The 21117-nt window shown below is 42.3% G+C and overlaps 2 protein-coding genes across 3 annotated transcripts; one reads left to right on the top strand and one right to left on the bottom strand.

Annotated features, from left to right (window-relative positions):
- Positions 1 to 7120: 7120 nt before the first annotated feature.
- On the bottom strand, positions 7121 to 10229 carry fzd2 (frizzled class receptor 2). Its single transcript, XM_061231508.1, has one exon. The coding sequence runs from the start codon at positions 9988 to 9990 to the stop codon at positions 8320 to 8322; it is 1671 nt and encodes a 556-aa protein (XP_061087492.1). The 5' UTR covers positions 9991 to 10229; the 3' UTR covers positions 7121 to 8319.
- A 1000-nt stretch (positions 10230 to 11229) lies between these two features.
- On the top strand, positions 11230 to 16443 carry pus3 (pseudouridylate synthase 3). Of its 2 annotated transcripts, none has more exons than XM_061231510.1 (7): positions 11230 to 11409; positions 12447 to 12857; positions 13836 to 14107; positions 14389 to 14572; positions 14705 to 14814; positions 15135 to 15307; positions 15927 to 16443. In XM_061231510.1, the coding sequence occupies exons 2-7, from the start codon at positions 12456 to 12458 to the stop codon at positions 16193 to 16195; spliced, it is 1410 nt and encodes a 469-aa protein (XP_061087494.1). In that variant the 5' UTR covers positions 11230 to 11409; positions 12447 to 12455; the 3' UTR covers positions 16196 to 16443. The 2 variants fall into 2 exon arrangements, with proteins under 2 accessions (XP_061087494.1, XP_061087493.1); XM_061231509.1 differs by having other exon boundaries at positions 12429 to 12857.
- Positions 16444 to 21117: the final 4674 nt, after the last annotated feature.

Below are 21117 nucleotides of genomic sequence, written 5' to 3'. Positions count from 1 at the left end.
TGAATGAATGATTACAGCTATACCTCTCATTATGTTATAGTGTCCAAGAACGTGTAACTTAGATCAATAGGCCTGTGGGTAGGGTTATCTGGCACCATTTTATTCACAATCTCATTGAATTGTTTTTCTATAATTCATAAATCATCACCATCAAACAACCATAGCATCTATACAATATTAAAAGTAACTCCTGAATAGAAAAAAATACTAAAAATGTTACTTCATATGCAGGTATCACAGTGGCAATTTGCCTCACAGCAAGAAGAGTTCAAATGCTGGCTGGGGGAATTTCTGTAGGGGCTTTCCATGTTTTCCATGTTGCCGTGTTTACATGGTTTTCCTCTGGGTAGCCAGGTTTAATGCCTCAGTCTAAAGAAATACAGGTTATTTATAATGTCTCAATTGTCCTTGGAGGATGAATGTGTGAGTGAATGGTTTGTGGGCCCTGTGATGGATCGGTGACATGTTCACGGCCTTGTTTTTTCTTTGTCACTGTAAATCTTTGAATAACTTTGTTCAACTTTATATGACTGGGTTGTAGCTAGGAAACAAAATATACTATACTATATCATAAGTGATGCAGTCATGACAGCAATATCTAGCTAATGACGCTGCCTTTTACTAGGCAACACAAACAGTTATGGCAGCGGAGAGGAGGGTAGATGGACACAAAGTAAATGACACAGCAGTGTTATCAGCTCAGCATTAGAGGTCAGGTAGGGGTAGAGCACACCTTAATACAGACACTGTGCACCAATGATGAGCAGAGTAAACTTCGGTATAGATACTGAACAGGCACTGTATAGGCATGGACACCACACCTTTCGGCACTGCCAAACAACGCACGCAGTGTTAATATTAATATTACCCAGACAACAGTTTAATACCTGCAAATGGATTAGCTCTTGTTAGATAAGTGTTAGCTATGTTCCTGCCTTCCCCACCCAAATGAAATAGTCCTCCCCACAAGTATATATTTAGAATGAAACAATTAGACAAAGAAAATTCAGATATATACACAGGATTCAAATGCTGGATCTATTAGTAAGTCCTAATTATGATTGCATTATATGCAACTATTTCCCAATAGTGGATATTGCACTTTCCTGAAGTCCAGCAACACACTCCCCCCATTATATTAAATCTTCTTAGATACCGGGGGTGTCTCGGTGGCGCAGCCTGTAGAGCACTGACCGCATACTCATTGCGAGCCGCGACGTCAACGGTTCGAATCCGACCGTCTGACAATTTGTCACGTCTTTCCCTCTCTCTCACCCCCATTCTTCCTGTCTCTATATACTGTCCAATAAAGCTGAAAAAGGCCTAGAAAATATCTTAATAAAATCTTCTTATATATTACACAGTCAGTCGTAGGTTTTGAACCTACCGAGATTGGAGCATAGTAAATTACAATTACATTCAAAGTATGGCCACTTGCCCATGCGGTTATCAATATTTCACAGTATTTAGACATGGCATTCCCCAGTCCCCGCAAGATAAAAATAAGCTATCCGCTGACATGTAAGAGTTAGACAAGGCTAATGACTGGGATAGTTTGCAGATACTTGGTGAGGTATAAAGAAGTAAATAAATAAACAATTGCTAGATAAAACTACAGAGAGGTCAAAGTTCCATGTTGGGAGTTAACTTGGGTTTGCAGTGCCACTCACAGATTGACAGTTGCCATGCCAAATGCAAGGGTCAACACAAACACGACTTCGATCCACTCTCACAGCTTCCTGTCAAATACAGTTTTCTTGGGGTGCCAAACCATGTGAAAACTTGTTCAAGTACTTTATACCTTCAAAGTAGTACTACTAATAACTAAATGGTGCATGTACAGAATACTTTCTTTCATTTAGACACAATGACTACAAGACTTTCTTCAAGGTCTTTCAGAATGTAATGTTGAATCCAGATCAGTGCTGAATGACACCTCAATCAAATCTAATTAAGGGATCAGACTAAATACCATGAAGAAAACACACACAAAGGAACAGAGAGGGTGAGCAGGCAAACTCTTGGCCACGTGAGTCAATAATCCTACCCAGTCCTAATTTTTCATAGTTTGAGATCCTGTTACTACATACATCCAGCCGCTGGGGACACGTGTAAAATAACACCACGCTGAGAAAAGACCATCAATCATTTTTTTCCCCACATCTGCTCACAAAAAAATGAAGATTGAGAATAGGGTGGGACTTCAGCATTATCGCGATAAACACTTGCTGCAAACTACTAGTTGACATACATCTCAGTACTTAACAGACACTTGTACCCTGAGCAAATTCAACAGATTACAGTTTTATGTAGAAACTATGTTTTGCTGAAGGAATTCAGCATGAGAATCTTGCTCACAGGTACAACAGGAGTGCTCCAACTGGGATCTGAACAGACCAGTCTAGTCCACTTACCACTACAGTACACTGTCAACCCAGTGATCATTTAACTTGTCAATCACAAGGTTGATTGACAAGATTTGCCCCCATGTGACAAAATGACATGTGCTAATTAGGGCTATATATCAAGGTCAACTTAACATAGGACTACAGCTAAAGTATAAAAATACATTTTATTCTCTCATTACATTTACATTAATGGCATTTGGCAGACGCTCTTATCCAGAGCGGCGTACAGTTGCTTGTACTAAGCAGGAGACAATCCTGCCCTGGAGCAATGCAGGGTTAAGGGCCTTGCTCAAGGGCCCAACGGCTGTGCGGATCTTATTGTGGCTACACCGGGATTCAGACCACCGTCCTTACGGGTCCCAGTCATTTACCTTAACCACTACGCTACAGGTCTCTCCTCTACTCCATGAATCACACAAAATGGCTATTGAATTTTTGAGGTAGTGCCTCTTGTTTGGAGAAATGAACAGTGTGATAACTTTGCTCTCCCCTATGCAAGATGGGAAATTGTACAAACACATACAGTATGTACTAAAAGTATACTTTTTTTAAAAGTATATTTTTTATTTTGGTTGCAACCAGAGAACAATGATGTCTATACATACATATATTTATTTATTACTCAAGTATCAAGACACAAATGTAAAATATAATTTTTTCCACTCATCACTGATTGTCTGTCTCCATTATTCATCACAGAGTCAGCCAGCTATTCACAAACAACAATATGGGCCTCGGTGGCAACTGTAATTGGGTGCATTAACTAAAGCCTTAAGAATTTTTAATGAACTAATAATTACACATGCCTGGAGCAACTAACCAAATACAGCACTGACATTATGCGAGTCCTGGTGGCTGAGGATGAATATTCAGAGGCACTGTATGCGATTAGGACACGTGACAGTGATACGGAGCCCTTCCCTGCAGGTGCAGCTAATGGTGCCCATGCGATGTGTCTGCTGGCCGCCCACCAGGCCCTGGCATGGCTTCCGTCCTGGATCCCTGCCCACCCTCTTGGCCTCCCTCAGGAAGCAATTCTTGTTGAGGAGAGAAGGGACCGGAACAGATTGGATTTCCTGCCTGACTCCCTGGCAGATGAGAGCGAGTGGGAGAGAGAGTGGGAGAGGGGGGCGAGGGGAGGGGGTGAGGAAGAGAAACGCGAGCATTGTTCCAATGAACACGCAAAGATTTACTGCTATTTGCAGCAGTGTCAAAGAGTAAACTGACCCCCTCCCCTCCCCTCCGACTGCTGTGACCCCTTTTACAGTGATTGAATTCCATAGCCTCTAGTAAAGAGAGATCGTTTCTCAGACTTTGAGTAGGCCTTCATGGGTGTGCTGGGAAAATCACGGAAGTGGGCATGTCTTGTTTGGTCAGATGTGATTTCCCTATGGGCATCACACGGTGATGGCTAATTCTGTCTCGACACATCCATTGTTGCCGGTGTTGTCTCATGCATTTTTTGTGAAAAGAAGACTTGAGAACTTAAGCACTTCTGCTTCCCTTAACTGAATAAGGCCCAAGACAAATGGCATCGTTTTGGCATGTGATTCACTCCTGATTAGCTCAAGATTACATCGAGCGCATTTTTCCTGCTCCCTCTCGGCTTGTCCCATCTTGCCCCAAGGATAGGTAAAGACGGGAGCAGCTCCGTTTATGATCAAGAAATCAGCCTGTAGGCAACCCAGGAGATTCAAAACACCCAAGAGCTGCAGACAGTACTTGGCAGAAAGCGTTCGCATTTAAAATGCTAACAGTTACCATCTGTATTTTTTGCGATTTGACTTTAAAATCTTGCAGTGTCCAGATGACTCCATCTTTTTAAATAAAACGTGTAATGCAGTCACAGTTTTCAAGAACATCCATTATGAAAACGTCCCAGTGTTGCTCTTTTGGAATTCAGACTGGATAATGAGTGCCATAGGGGTGCCAGGGATATCTAGAGGCCTTTGACATGGTTCGTTTACTGCCTTTTTTAAGAGTGATTTCAGTATGGTCATGAGAAGCGACTGTGAATTCACCATTCAGTGAACGGCAAGATTGAGCCCAGATAAAACAAATAAAACAACATTTTATTTCTTTTCTTCTTTTTTTTTTGAAGACCTTTAAATACTTAAAGCAGGTGGCCTGAGCTGGCAAATAGCATGCAACACACACACAGGCGCACACATATACATACTGCAAAAATATTAAAAGAGAATATCAGCTTGTGTAAAATTAACAAGTAAAATTTTCTGATGCCATTGGTAAATCTTGAAAACTGTCTTAATTGGCAATATGTTTGTTTTTGTTATTTGTTTTGTTTTTTTGCAAAAGTAAAATAAATCTAAATATAACACTAAAATTGGTTTTTTGTGTTTTTTGCAGTGCTAACGCACACATACACATACACATACCCACACACGCACGCACACCTCAGGATAACGGAATGCAAGGTCTGTTTCAGTTTAGTTTGATGACTCAAAAGCCAAAGCAAACCTTGCTTCATGTCTTTACAGATTCACAATTTGGCAGTGTCTCTTCACTGGCCCCTTTCTCTGCTCTTGTTTTACTTGGAGAACAAAAATTTAACCGTGGCAAAAAAAAAGAAGAAAAATCCCAAATGCCTTCCATTCCACCCCCACCCGGTAGACCGAGACCCCCTTCCCTTTGCCCCTTCCTCCCTCCCATCCCCCCCAGCCCACACCGCCCCTCGCCCCTTTCGTCTCTCTCTGCTTCAGTGAAAAACCAAACAAGCCTGCCATTAAGTTGACTGAAGCACAGGAAGCAGGCCTCCGGGCCAGGCAGCCATGTTTACAAGGAGCTAGTCAGGTTTCACCATCCTTTGAAGTAAGCGCTCATAGGAGACGGTCTGTCACAGGGCCAGCCAGCTCCACTGACTCACCGCACCCCCACCTTTCATCTGGGCATAGGGAGAGCAAGGGGAGAGAGCTAGACGTGGGAGTTAGGGGTGAAGAGTGATGGTGGGACGGGAAAATGTATGAGCACTCCCAAAATTCACCCTATTCTACGATTCCAGGCACAACTAGTATGCTATATGAACCGCAGCCATCTTATAACCAGCATACATTTCCCCCCCACAAACCCCTACTACCCAAAGCCTATTTCCACTCCATTACCACACACCGTGTAGTGATGTCATCCTCTTTTTTTGGTTGGGGGGGGGGGGGGGGGGGGGCAGTGTAGCCTAATACTTGAGTGGAGCGATACAAATGCAAAGCCTTGTCAGTTCTAATCAGAAAAAGGCTTTCAAGGAAGCAGGCCCACCACCACCCCTCCCCCTCCTCCAGCTTTTGAAGTTTTATCTTAGGTACGCATGGGCCTCAGTCTCTCTTGTAGGAGTCTTGTGAGCAGTTCTGGGGGGTAACTAAAGGGGAAGGGAGGGGGGCATGCACTGACAAATTCATTTGCACAAGCTTCAGAGCAGGGGGGCTCTTGAGAAAGCAAGGCCATTTCTGATTTCAATGCTGCCACAGAGAGCGACAGGACACAGTGCAGCCTGAAACCAATCACTAAGGAAACCCACTTAGACCCCTAGAGGGATAAAACGATCCATTGTGTCACTGGACTTTCAAACAGACACCATAGGCCTATCTTATATATACGGTTAAGGGATCCCCATTTAAAACAAAATAACCACCCAACCCCCCTCCTCCAACCATGATAAAACAGTAGCAGCAATTGAAAGTAATTTTATTGAGGTAAATGCCACGGTTTAAAATGCATTGGAAATGCTGGTCCAATTGTCCATATTTCTACTTCCACTTGGTAAGCCTCTTATTCAGACTTCTTACCCAGTAAACCAACATGTTGACCACCTTCTGATGAGCATAGACAGACAGAATACAGCATGCATTGTTCTCAGAACACATGTAGCTTAAAGGACCTTTGGGCAGTCAATCACTAGACTGAGAGGAGTGTGTGTGAGCAAGTTTGGCAGAGTTTGAAAGAGCAAGACTGTGCGCCAATTTGGGCCATCTCCAACAAACATCATCCGCTTTTTCTCACGCACATGTACAGATGAGCCTTACATACATCCAATTCTTACAATCCATGTTCCCTTATATCCCTCCGAGTCACGTTTCTAAGCGAGGAGGGGCGATTCCTACTTTTTGTGTGACACGTGTTAGCATCACATAGCACTCTTTTGGCAAACCTTCAGCTGCTCAGGAATGTGGACCCAAACTCTGAGCTTCACTTTGCCCAGGTAAAAGTTAACTGACAAAACGATGACAGAGTCTGAAAAAAACAGAGACAGACAGGAGCAGAGAAAAGCATGCACATATAAAAAATTCCCACAGAACCTAAATGAAGTTAAGAAGAGAATGGGCCATTGTATCAAAGCAAGCCTGTGAAATTACCATTACATTAAAGAGGAAATGTGATCCACCTTGAACACGAATAGAGGAATTTAGAAACAGAGCGCATGGATAGTGTTGCAGACGGCCGGGCGAAAGCTAAAAAACATCCAAGCACCTGGTTACAGGGTCCTCACCCTGACTACTGAATGCATCAAGGCGTAAGATAACGGGGGAGGAATTCCTTGTCACTCAAGGGACAGTTTAGAATACATGTTGATATATTCAACCATTTTTCTGTAGTTTAGTAGGGATCCTGCCCTTGATTAAATACAATAGCATTATTAAAATGACCTTTGTTGAAATTATGGGGGAAAAGTGATAAAAGGACAGAATAATTATTGAGGTACTGGCCAAGTGACTACACTTAAAATTTAATATATTGCAGTAGCATATAACATGGACATTTTAAATAAGCATGAGGCACAGAATACATGCATAGACAGGGAAATATGACAAAGGGATTTCAGAAATTGTGACACTGGTATAAACAGGAAGACTATTCCAGACTGGCATGGTCTATTATGGGATGTACAAAGGCCAGATGTAAATGTAAAAACAGAAAACAAAAATAAGTAATAAGTAAGTAATGGAAATTGAAGTTTGCTGAGCCAAACAGTTCTCTCTGATCCCTATAACTGTGGCCCAAAAACAATGGCTCACCAAAAGTATGTGCCTTCCATTAATTTTCATTTCCTCTTGTCATATGAACTATGTTTACCTATTAAAATTGCCTATTTCACACCAGTATTTAATTCAGAGAACCAGTTCCTTATTAAATTATCACTTTATGGTAAGGATAAAATAATCAAATGTTCTTTAATTACTGTGACTCTCACTAGTTCTCGTACCAAAGTATCAGAGAAGCATTCTGATCCCTGGAAACACCAAATAAATTGCCATGGAAGAAAATGATAATTCACATTCCTTGGTACAGCCTCAGAAGCAGCACTTTTTGCTTGCTGCTTTGACTTCAATTCTTCTGGGGAAAGAGCCAAACAGGAAAAACATAGAAAATGTCTTTTAATCTTGCACATCAGGAAAAAATGGTCCTGTCCAAAAGATGGGAGTTCAACCGTGCCGCATCGTTGACTTGTAACAAAATCAGCATTAATAAAAGCCTAATGGCTCTGTTAAAAAGGACACGTTTGTCAGGTTAGATGGCTATCGGAGGAAATGTATATCTCCCTTCTTTAAATACAAATATATAATTATATTCATGTATGTTTTGTACAAATGCTATTTACAGTGCATTTAATTACAACCCAAAACAAGTTAACAGACCTACAAAACAGTCTTTTGGTCTCCTCCCAGCCTCTTTTTTTAACGGTCTCCTGCTGGCCTCTGGCTCTGAGAGCTTTTACTGTTGGTTAATTAAAAACAGAGGGGCAATAATGTGGGGAGAGCTGAGGGCTTCTGTGCACGAGCTGCACATTTGTTTAAACACACACTTTAGGCAAGTCCCACCAGTGGCACGCGCTTTCCCCCCTAAATTCACTTTAAAAGTTCTGCAGACTATCACAGACGGATGGCTGCCATTTGTCCCAGCGAAGCTACACCGTCGTCTCACCGTGTTTACTGTTTGTAAGTCTGGTGTAGAACTTACGCCACGACTGCAAGGTCTTACCAGACCAGATCCAGAACCCGGAAGTGATGCCGACTATGAGAGTGTTGAGGTATTTAATCATGTAAACGGTGAAGTCGGGGGTCATGCGCGGAGTGTACTGATTCGGACAGGGGAAGTCCAGCCCTTTGCAGTTCTGGCTAATCCAGCTACGCTCCCAGTGCTCGCGGAAAGCCTGCTCGTAGAAGAAGCAGGCGATGACGATGGTGGCGGGCACCGTGTACAGGACGCTGAAGACGCCGATCCGCACCATCAGCCTTTCCAGCTTCTCCGTCTTGGTTCCGTCGTGCTTCATGATGGTCCGGATGCGGAACAGGGACACAAAGCCGGCCAGGAGGAATGATGTGCCGATGAACAAGTAGACAAAGAGGGGCGCCAGAACAAAGCCCCGCAAGGGGTCCAGGTTGTTGAGGCCCACGAAGCAGACGCCGCTCAGCATGTCTCCGTCTATCTGACCCATGGCGAGGATGCTGATGGTTTTGACCGCTGGCACGGCCCACGCCGCCAGATGGAAGTACTGCGAGTTGGACTCGATGGCCTCGTGACCCCACTTCATGCCCGCCGCGAGGAACCAAGTAAGCGAGAGTATGACCCACCATATGGAGCTGGCCATGCTGAAGAAATAGAGCATCATGAACAGAATGGTGCAGCCCTCTTTCTTCGTGCCCTGCACAACCGTTTTGTATCCGTTGGGGGTGAAACTCTCGTTGCAGACCACCTTGTCACCCAAGATGAAGCCGGCGATGTACGCTATGGAAACCATGGTGTAACAGCCGGACATGAAGATAATGGGCCTCTCGGGGTACTTGAAACGCTGCATGTCCACCAGGTAGGTTGTTACGGTGAACAGAGTTGAGGCACAGCAGAGCGAGGACCATATCAGAATCCATATCCGTGCGAACTTGATTTCCTTCTGATTGAAAAACATGTGACCCCCACCGCTCCTGGTAGGCTCGCATGGGGCAGCGCAGTCAGACTCGCCCAGAAATTTATAGTTTAAGTAAGGGGGCACCATCAGCACTGCTGGGCAACGGAAAGGTCTGTCCGGTGTGGAGTATATGTGAATCCCAGGCGTTCCTGCAGGGGCTGGAATATGCATTGGTGGGGTGGTCACAGTGGGCACACCGCTTTCTGAATCATTTTGTCCCACACAAAGATGCCCATCTCCTAGGACAGGGAAGTTCTCGCACCTTAGCCTTTCCGGCCACTGGAAACCAAACTTATTCATGAGGGCCTCACAGCCCTGCTTAGCCCGTTCACAGATAGAACGACATGGGGGAATAGCTATTTCCAAGACAGTACAAACTGGAGCATACATAGAACACAAGAAAAATTTAAGATCTGGTGAGCACTGTACCTTCACCAAAGGGTAAAACTGATGCACCTCCAAACCAGCATCCTCTTGATTATAATGCCCAACCAAATTGGGCATGATGGTCTGATTGTAAGCAATATCTGTGCATAACGGAATGGAAATCGGCTGACAGAAACCATGGTCCGGGATTGCTATTCCATTATCACCGTGGTACTGCGCCGACACCAGCATCAGGCAGGACGGCAGCAATAGCGCGAGAAGGGCACGCATCCCAAGTAAATCCATTTCTCCTCAAATCTTTTGTTCCCGTGTCTTCTCGCCTGTTAGTCGAAAGAAATAAAACCGGCAAGCACTGCAAAGTTCGTATTGGAATCCCGTGGCATTAGCATGCGTCCGGACAAATTAAAAACTTCTTAAATCAATCAAAGCTGCAGGAGTAGCACTCCACATACAACTGTTGCTTTCCTGAAAGGGACTGCATGACTTTTTCCTTTGTGCGACTTACAGCGTCCAATCAGACCGTTTCAAATTCCCCTTGCCCCGCCAAAGACTTTCTCTGGAGTCAGAGAACGAGAAGCGGGGGGAGTAAAGGGAGTCTTGAAACCGCCTTTCCGCCCCAAAGCCCCTTCCCAAAAGGTACTCCTGGCCAATCGTATCACATAAATGGTACCAACACGGGACAGGATCGGTCAACCACAATATAATGAGATCAGTTTCCTTAAACTCCAACTTTTTCTTCTTTTAAAGAGACATGGACCGTTACGCTTTGTCTTGGAGGCACGTGCACCCGGAATAAAAATAAATAAATAAATAAATTCTAGCTGATCCAAGAAAACACAGTAAGAAGTAATAAACATCTTAGGTTATCGAACAAAATTTATAGTGCAAAAGAACGCACCAACTGTGCATTATGAATCAGATTTTACAGTCATATATATTCAGACTGAAGTAGCTAGACCTGTTGCGATTTTTGTTATTTATGCGCGCACACATGTAAACGCACGCACACACAAGAACAAGACTATGCACGATTCCCTCTAGCGAGGAGTGGGGAGTGTTCGTGCAACATCATGTCGCCAGAATCATTGAAAGGATGACCACTTTATTATGCCATGAGAGACACAATAGTTGCATTATTATGAGGAAGCATCCCAGCCATGACTTAGTCATTTCGTTCATGGCTGCAAAAAACCGTAGGAATCTCTGCCAGACAATCATTATGAAATTTCATGTTTAGCCCACAAAACTATATTTTTTAAAATAAATTTGCACGAAATGTATTGCCACCGAATTTGCTTGTTGTTGCTAATTTAGCATCTATTAACCTCTTATCACCATTCAGCCTTATTGCTTTGTCAATTCTTGATAAATAAAATAAAAAGAAGGTATCTCCCAGTGCACTATTGTATATATGGCATAATTCGGAACGAAAACTCTCTGGTGAATAATTACAATATATCGCCACCCTGTGGTTAAATATAGCAGCTGTAGTCTGTCAAGATGAAAAACTTCAACTCCCACAAATCCTCTAATCGACGTCTAATTTCGTTGCAGGAAAACGCATGTTGGTGAGAACATTCAATGTAGAAGAGTAGCATGTGGCTTAAAAGCAAAGTAATACTAGAGTCTGCTGTTATCTCGCTAAGCATGGAAGATCACGGAATTTTCGTCCAATTTTAGCGTTGGAACTAAGAAACAGATAAGGTAACTTAACATTAGCTTCTAGCACAAATACGTGTATGGTTGCCGACTTAAGCACCAGCATACTATCAAGCTTGTTAGTTAGCTAGATATTTAGTTTATAACTGAATCTAGCTAACGTTAGTGTGCTAAATATTGTCGGTATTTTGCCCGGCACTGGTTCATTGTTGATACTCGTATGACGTATGCATTTTATTCCAGATAATTATTATTATTATATATTTTTTAAACCCGCCACCACCCCCCTCTTCTGAGGAGGTATTTAATCTCACTGTCCCACTGTCACCCAATTTTACAAGGATTTATGAATTTGCCTTTGGAGATAGATAGTCAGAATAGAATTTATGTATGAAGACAGACACACAAAGCAAACAATATGAACTGCGATTGTCTACATTTTGTTTGTGTTTGTTTAGAGCAGATGAAATGCAGTGATGAAGGGATTTCGAATTTTGTAAAATTGTTTCTTTTTAGTTAGGGTGATTGGCAGACAGGTGAGTATGGTGAAAGTTTAATATGTCTGAATAGGGACAAGAATTTCTAAAATTGACGGGTTTGGTTTGTAGCAGAGGTGGTCTGTTTTTTCCATAGATGTGTATTCGGTTAGAAGATATAGCCATTGTGTGTATGTTTGCTTGGTCTCTGCCTTTCAAGTTTAAGAGAATAGTTTTTAGTCAGGGAAATTAGTAGAATCCCTGGGTTATGATTGGGGATATTGGTCATAAATCATAAATGATCAATCTTCCCAATCACAACCCCCCACAACTTCAGTACTAATTAATGCTTTTAAAAAGATTTGTATGTTTTATAGCCTGTGATTTAGTGACGAAGTTATGATTAACATTAGTCTAGATTAAATTTATCAAGATGGTAACAGGCAATAACAGTGAGGATACATTTGTGACAAGAATAAAACTGAAAGTATTTGTGCTGTCAGGTAAAGCTGATCAAGCAGTGTTCAGAGACTGAATCTTCTCTGGATTCTTCTAAATTCATGGTCTGATTGTTTGATCTGTACACAGTCCCTGTATTCTGTCCAGCCCAGCAACATGTCGGAAGCCTTGAGGGAGCAAGTGAAAAAACTGGAGGCAGAGGTGGTGAGGCTGAAGGCCCAGCTGAGAGAGAAGGAAGGGCCCGATGCTGAATTCAAGATGGCTGAACCTGATATCAAGGAAAGGGACTGTCAAGGGAACGAAGGAAGGAAGAAAGGGAAGAAAGGGGGCCAGGGACGGGTTTTTGATTTTTCCATCCACCCCAGGCGGCACGTGGCCCTGCGCCTGGCATACCTGGGCTGGGGCTACCAGGGCTTCGCCGTTCAGGAAAATACAGACAATACGGTGGAGGCCCGGCTGTTCGAAGCTCTGCTGAAGACCCGACTGATACAGGACCGCCAGAACTCCAACTACCACCGCTGTGGCCGCACGGACAAGGGAGTCAGTGCCTTCTCCCAGGTCAGCACCTCTCACTGCCTGCACATGGTGATAATTGCTTTATGCCTATTTACATATGAAAATATAGGTTTGAAGCTAAGCAGTGACACCAGCAAGAAGACAGTTATAGAACTGACCCAAGTTCTGAGGAGGATCCAGAAATGAAATTCACATGAACTACAGCATTTGTGTCGGGTCAAACCTCATAGCATTTTATCAGTTTATGAAACGACAGTTCTTAACAGTCAGACCTGGGTCCAGATCATAACATAAACTTACCGTGTTCCGAACAGAACATGGGGAAGTGGGTGCTTCCACCACAAGTTAACGTCTGTTCAGTGGTAGTTGTGGTTTATGATTATGGTTGCTTATCTCAGACGCTAAAACACTTTGATTGATGTGAATTGGACAAATAACTATAGAGAAAACAACAAATAGCTGCAAGTCTGTGTTTGAAGGTTAGCTCAAGATGGTCCACCGTATCAGCCTGCCCAGTTCGTAGTCCCTCGTTAGCAACAGCTTTCATACCACAATGTCACAGTGGAGTACTATTACCATGTCACTGTATGTGAAATGTATGTGACTTATACTAAGTTTTTATGAAAACAAAAGGAATTATATTTTACACAAAGCTATCAAAGCTGATCTTATTGTTACTTGTCATGAAAGTTGCACTGTTCTGAACATGGTGAGCTAACTTGTTGTTTGGAACAAGGTTTACTTTATTTGTTTTAGATTCGAATACTTTTCTGTATTTGAGTGAGCTTGCCTGGTGTATTGGAACTATTTAAATAATCTTAAAAGCTCAAATCCTGCCCATTTGCAGGCTCAAATGCACCAGAGAAGATTACTACACCACAGACAATACTATTTGAACCTTGGTCTGTTAACAATACACCTATGCCAGAGTTTATTATGAGATTATATTTCAGTACTCAGTAAGTTGCTGTCTTTTGACCCTGTCTACTCTGGTGTAACTGTGTGTTTGTGCATTTTAAGGTGATCTCCATCGATTTGCGTTCCACTCAGTTTGGTGGGGGGCCGGGTGTTACCCTCCCAGCTCAGGCTGAAGGGAAAGGCAAGCTAGACGCCGCAGAGCTGCCCTACGCTAAAATGCTGAATCGTGTACTGCCCCAGGACATGAGGGTTTTAGACTGGGCCGCTGCGGAAACGGGCTTCAGTGCTCGCTTTGACTGTCAGTCCAGGACGTACCGCTACTACTTCCCCCGTGGAGGCCTGGACGTGGAGCTGATGGGCGAAGCTGCCAAACGGTAAGGGGGCAGCTCCAACACAGGCATCATCAACTCCTGCCTTTAACCGTTTCTGTGTATCTGTGCCTCAGTCATCCTCGCTGAAGTATGATAAGTAGGCTGATATTGTCAATCTAGCTTCAAACTAATTAGGAGCAAAGCACAGTGCAAACATGGTTGTCTTTTCGTGTCTTCAGCTGTATGGCTTGAAAAAAGAACCGAAAATGGATGGATAGCTTGCCTCCAGAGTGACTGGCTGATTGAGCCGGTGTAATCTCCTCATTTCGTCTGATGCTCTACAGATACGAAGGCACCCATGACTTTAGGAACTTGTGCAAGATGGATGTTGGCAACGGGGTCCTGCAGTTCCAGCGGACCATCCTGTCTGCCACCATTCAGCCAGCTCAGCCCCACAAGTCATTGTCCCCTGATCCCTATGACCTCTTTGTGTTTGAAATAAAGGGACTGGCTTTTCTGTATCACCAGGTTAGAAAACTTAACTGCTTGTTGGAAGATTACAAATTGAACACTATACACTAGTCTGCTTTACCAGAAATGGCTTTTCTTCTGCACAACACAACATCTTATCCAATAGTTTCTGTCTACTGTGGTCTAAAGGTACGCTGCATGATGGCTGTCCTGCTCCTCATTGGACAGAAGCTGGAAACTCCAGAGTTGATTGATCAGTTATTGGATGTTCAGAACAATCCCAGGAAACCTCAGTACAGGTGAGAGCTGCGTGGTTGGCCAGAGATGCCTTCCTCCTTAAAAAATATGAACCTGGCATTAATTTCACCTAAGTGCTATTAACATTAACACAATTCATGGTATTCATTCATGCCAGTACACCTATTTATCATTTATCAAAGTCAGCATTCATGCGACAGCTTTTTATTTTTTCACAACCTAACAAACTGTACTTGTTACTGTGTCCACGCAAGCATGAGCTGCGGTTGAACTGTATAGAAGAGATGCACCCAATGACCTGTGTGCTCCGGTGAAAGTGTTAACTGCACTGTAAAGTTGTGCACTGTGCTGTATCCATCAGCATGGCAGTGGACTACCCCCTGGTGCTGTATGACTGCCATTTCGAGGGGCTGCAGTGGCAAAGTGACCCAGAGGAGGCCAGGCAAGTTCTGGCCACACTACAACACCACTGGACACAGACAGCGGTCAAGACCCAGGTCCTCCGTGGGATGATTCAAGGCCTGCTGAACTCAGGTCTGTCCTGTCTGAAGCTTGCATAGTATAGACGCTGTTATGGCTGCACTACTTAATTTCCTGAAAAAGAAAAGCAGACAATGTAGCATAAGAAGTCGAGTATTTCCCATTGTCATATAGTAAATGTGCTTATTGCTTTCAACATTAAGTGGGTTCGGATGTCATGAGTATATCACGATGTGTGAAACAGTGAAAACCATAGTTCATTACACAGTGACACATTTGTTATTATTTTGGTTCTGTACTCTAGCGCTTTGAGTTTGAACGGATACAGTTACAATGAGGTTGAAGTGCAGACTGCTTTAATTTGAGGGTGTTTTCATCCATATTGGATTAGCCTTTTAGAAATTATAGAACATTTTGTACATCATCTCCCAATTTTTGGCCTTAGCCACTTGCCTACAGGCTGCCCCACGAGCCAGTTCTTTCGGCTTATCAGCAATATCTTGAGCAGTGTGCTACATGATAACCCATGCAATGATACGTGAACAATATTGCTTTGAAAAGTTAGCAAAAGAAAATAATGTGAGTATGGAGCATGCGCCAACACTGGCTAAGCAGTAAAAAAAACTTCCACTTTTAACTGTGCGTGTGGGGCCATGTCTGTTCTTTCTCACAGGTGAGTCTTGCTCTTCTCTTCCTTGCTGGCTACTGGAAGGAACCAGACAGCGTAACTACCGCCCCCTCCTTGAACGGCCTCGCTGTGAGAGCTTAGAGTCCAGAATAGAACACTTTGTAAAGAGAGGCAGACTTGAGCGTGAAGAGGGCGGGGATGGGGATGGACCAGTGCACAGGGGCAAGAGGTCAAAGCACCAACACAGCCCCTCGAGTCATCCCAGCAACTCCTCTTCCTCCGACCACACCAGTCAAGGACTTGATTTGATGTGACATCAAGTCATTTAATTCCTTTGTAATGTAATTTCTTTTATTTTGTTTTATATTAAACAATTTGACTTGAGATTCAGTTGAGCTATCTGAATGCACATAATTCTGTCTATATAAACATGAATTTATGGAGATTTGGTTTGCCAGATTGTTGGCGGCAAGTGAAGCCAATAGTGCACTGTAGGTGACTAATGCTTCACAAGCTAGGAGACTAATTTGATTGTCGCAGTAATAAAAATGATCCACTCAAAGGTTGTCACTGAAATTCAATTGAAAAGCTATCCAAAAAGCTAGAGCAAGAGGTTAATGGCCAGGAAGACCGACTCATGAGCATCATCCATCACAGTATTTTATGAAGCGTAGGATACCGAGGTGAGCTGGCACAGCTGGTGGTGGACTCTAAAAGGGGAATTCCACCTAAAAATGAAAATATGGTATGTTTCCACTTACCCAGAGTATTATCAATCCGTCCAGCTAGATTTTATGAGTTTTCTACATATCCGATTCCGCTGTAGCTCACCCTGATACAATATGCCCATGTATTTGTGCTGCTCAATGTGCCAAAAATGTATATTTGCATGACTAGATATGTCACAGTTGCTCACAAACATCCACAGAGCTTAATTTGTGCAGTTTCATCAAGAACTACTTCTACTGAAGTATGCCAACTGTATATCCATGCAGTCTCAACCAAAGCACACCAGTGTTAGTCTGTAGTGTTAATACCAGGAATTAAGTTTTTTGACCCATGGATTCTCAATACTTTTTTCAAAAGGGTTTGTGAAAAGGTCTAGTCATAAAATAAGGTCTAAAATAACCATAAATTAGTTCACCATTTTGTTCTGACAAAGTTACATGTGTTAATATCAACCATGCACTTCAAAGCTGTTATGTGCTTTAATAAAGTTGCCAACAGGCCTCTATTTAAACTACAACAAACGGTCACATTCTGCCAACATCACGTCGCCACCATTCAAGTTTTAATACTAGTCCGCCCGGATGAGACTTTGCTCATATACTGTACACCAGTGGAGGCTCCTCCATAGAGGTGGAGGAAGCCTGGCCTCCCCAATAATTTGAGAGAAGAGAGAGATTAAAAAAAAACAATAAATATATTTATTTTATTTATTTTAACAAAAAACATATTTTTTATTTTTTATATTCATATTATTTTAGTTTTGTTCATAAATCTAAATTTTCCCATGGCTAAAACCCAATATTGCAATTGTAAAGCAACAGGCCAGATTTCCCTATCAGTTTGTATTAAGGGAGGCCAGGCGTCCCCTAGGAAATTAGCTTTTCATAGAAGTCAATGTAATGCATTTTTTTTCATGCCAATATGTGATTGGCCAGATCACTGAAAATGGGTGGGCAACGGAGGCCTGGCCTCACCATGCATTGTGTCCAGGGCTGAAAGATTGACATTTTGTTCGTCCAATCACATGCTACTGGTTCATTTGGAATCAACTATCCTTTCCTTTCCTATTCAACACAGAAGCCATTTTGAGAATTCGCTAGTCACTTCAGTCAAACAAACACTCGCCATAGTGGCCTATCAACTTGTGCTTTTCAGGAAATTTAGAGAACACCCCTGGCTATCATCCCTGGAGTTTATAGCTCATTTGGCCAAACACTTTTGCTTAAAACTACCTCGGAAGTCGGCGAGATTCTAGCGCAATTTGAGATCTTGGGCTGGAGATATGCAGATTCCAGATACTAGGGAGTGAGAATGACATTCAATAGGTCATGTTAGACACCATTTGGGATTTATTGAACAGTTTTATTTTTAATGTAGTCCATTTCGTTTTATTACAAGTCAATTTAATAATCTTCCATATCAAATTACTGAATTGTTGCTCTGTGAGGAAATTCACTCTAAATACGAATAGAGTGCTGCCCTCTAGTGGATAACGTTAACGTTAGATAAAGCCAACTGGAACCATATTTTTACATATTTTATATTAAATATATTGAATAAAACTACATATGATAAAGAAAGTGTTATCTTATCTTTTTTATATGCTAAACTTGATTAAATTGGTGATTACATGTTGAAGCTGTAGAAGAATGAAAAATGTAAGCTAAACAAAATTGTTTTTAACTACATAATTAAAATTCCTGCCTTTTACACATGTTCACTTGGCATTTATATTACATCCAAATGTCATTTCTCAGCTTAATTATCAGGCAGGCTCATAGACTTACAGCAATGTCATTTCTTCAGGAAGGCACAAGGCTAAGCTCTGCACAATGAATTTCATCAGCCAGAACTTTCTGACTGTAGCTTACACTCCAAATAGTATGCCTTTGGCCAGCACAAAGACAGATAAGAGAACAGGGAACATTCCATCGCGAGTGAAGTGAGCAAGCGGAAAAAAATGGCCTCCTCAATTCTGGAAGTCACCAGCCTCCACTGCTGTACACAGTTCTCGTGCTTTGGTAGAAGTAGTTCTCGATGAGACAGCCCAAATTGAGCTGGGTGGATGTTCGTGAGCTGTCAAGTCTACCTCTCTGCTTTCTCCCTATCCGACTAGAGCAAAAGGGCGAGCCCGTCCTCTCCTTAAAGGAGTAACATGGTGGTTGAATGTGACACTTGCCAGTTGTCTTTAGGCAACAATGAAACAAATGTGCATCATATTTGTATTATTCAGTCATTTAAATGTATTTAAAAACGTATATTTCGAAGCCTAAATTTCCTACTATAAAAGCTCACCCGGGCATGGTAATGAGAACTGTCAATTAGCTATGATGTGCCCCGACTTACCTGTAGGCCAACAGCGCAAACTGTCATAAGTTATAGGGGAGGGATAAGGGGAGTGGTTATCCGCATGTGACGTATTTAAAATACGTCACAAAACTAAAGAACGTACATATTTAATATTTTCATTGTGTTTCTTCAATGCCCTCTTGTGCAAATTGCATATAAAAACCTAGAAAGTGTGACCAACCACCATGTTACTCCTTTAAGGAAAAGAGATATGATGCCAAGTGAAAGTGAAATTTGCCCAACAGTCAACCCCAACATCTAAATCATAATTACAATCAGAAGCGGAATTAGCAGGGGTGCTGAGAGTGAGCAGCCATGGGGGCCCCCTAACGACCAAAACATAGACATAACTCAGGCCAAATTCATAAGGAATTAATGAATGTTGACAAGTAGCATTGTGCATCATTTGCCTTAAAAAACAGATAAATATTTTGTTATATATCTCCAGAGTGGACGTTGATATGCGTCTCATCTTTAATCGTATCTTGGTGAAATGATACTCAAAAGACTTCTCATGGACGCTGAGTAAATCAGTAAATTATCAGTTTTATGGAGGAATGGCACTTTGAGCCTCTGTATTTGGAGTATTGGTGTATTTTTGTATTAGTGGCAAGAAATGTGCTTAACTCAATGTGAAATGTTGGGTCTTGGATCCCACAAAAATAAGCAAGTAAATGGAAGAAACTGACAGTACATGCTCAGGAACAATTCAGCCTTTGAGCATGAGCATATTGTGTGCACACTGCACACAAAGGTTTCAGTAACTGCCTTCTTCAGTTACGTGTGCCAGACTGTTTCAAAGAAAGTATTCAAAAAAGGAATGTGCTGAATGTGCACACCATTCTCCATGTGCTTTTTGATTGACTGCTTTTTGCATCGTCTTGGAATCAATGGTTTTCTTAAGAATCATACACTAAACTTCTGTCATATTTAAGCCATTGTTTCACATGCACATTCTTTCTATTAAGCCTGTAAATGACCTTATTGAGCAGTATCATGCTGTGGATAATGCCAGACAGTAAAGACACAGTGACAGACAATGTCCACCCATGGGGTTAAAGGAATACACAACTTACCCAGACTTAATTGAGCTCTTCGGGAGCTTGGTAAGCTTAGCAATCACAACAGGCCAGGGAAGCCCTTCACAGCTGATGATCAAACCCCAAAATGCCTGTCACATAGATCAGAAACGCTCCTCAGGAGGCAGGCGTAGATGTGTTGATGACTACTCTCGGCAGAAGACTTCACAAAAAGAATCTACGGAAGCTACACTGCAAGATGCAAACCACTCTTTAGCTGCATCAAAAGGATGGCCAGGTTAAAGTTTACAGTACTAAAAAGAGCCTGCAGACCTCTGGAAAAAGTCTTGTGGACAGATGAGACCAAGGTTGCTATGTATGGGAAGAGAAAAGTGTGGAGGCTAAAAGGAACCACTCAAGAACCAAAGTACCCCCCTCATCTGTGAAACATGGTGCCTTTACACTTTACCTGTAACTGTTGATAGCAGAAGAATGAATTCTGAAGTGTACAGAACAATATTATCGGCTAAAGTTCACTCAAATGCTTCCAAACTCATCCCAAAGACCAATGCTCTTTCTATATTCCAGTTTGTTTTTTGGTAAGCCTAATGTTTTGCCTATGTCTTTTGACTTTTTTATTTTTATTTTTAAGCCTCATTATGGCTTCTTTGGCATTCATTGCCACAACTCTGGTCCTCATGTTGACTATTGGCAATAACAAACACAAGGCAAACAAAAGGCTAGAATCAAAACTAGATACTGAAAGCGTTCTTATACACGCACTAAGGAAGCAATTGAATAGAACTGACGAATCAGAAATAGCTGGGTAGCCAACTGACCAATTACTTTTGGTCATTGGTGGGATTATGTATAAAAAGGGATGCAATTCCTTCACAGATTACCTGATATGGATGGAAGGACCCTCAAATTCAAGGCGAGTCTGGCCTTTATACTTGTAATTAAACGCTTCATTTCAAATCCAATACAGAGCCAAATGTACCTCAGTCCAAATACTTAAGAATGTACAGTTTACTTATGTGGAGACCATCTGACCTTGCTGCTTTCCCAGCCCTTGTTGAATCAATTGGTCATTGAAATGTAACCCATTGTCAGCTCCCCAATAAGTGTATTACTTAACC

Source organism: Conger conger, chromosome 2, assembly GCF_963514075.1.
Source record: "Conger conger chromosome 2, fConCon1.1, whole genome shotgun sequence".
Lineage (NCBI taxonomy): Eukaryota > Metazoa > Chordata > Actinopteri > Anguilliformes > Congridae > Conger > Conger conger.
Note: the sequence above shows the minus strand (reverse complement) of the source record. Positions and strands in the feature narration are given on the sequence as shown.

What these genes read in the sequence shown, in the direction of transcription:
- fzd2 (XM_061231508.1), bottom strand. Translation starts at nt 9,990, where the DNA reads ATGGATTTACTTGGGATGCGTGCCCTTCTCGCGCTATTGCTGCCGTCC.
- pus3 (XM_061231510.1), top strand. Translation starts at nt 12,456, where the DNA reads ATGTCGGAAGCCTTGAGGGAGCAAGTGAAAAAACTGGAGGCAGAGGTG. An exon ending in GAGTCAGTGCCTTCTCCCAG is followed by an intron (nt 12,858 to 13,835) that starts GTCAGCACCTCT and finishes GTGCATTTTAAG; the next exon opens with GTGATCTCCATCGATTTGCG. An exon ending in TGGCTTTTCTGTATCACCAG is followed by an intron (nt 14,573 to 14,704) that starts GTTAGAAAACTT and finishes TGTGGTCTAAAG; the next exon opens with GTACGCTGCATGATGGCTGT.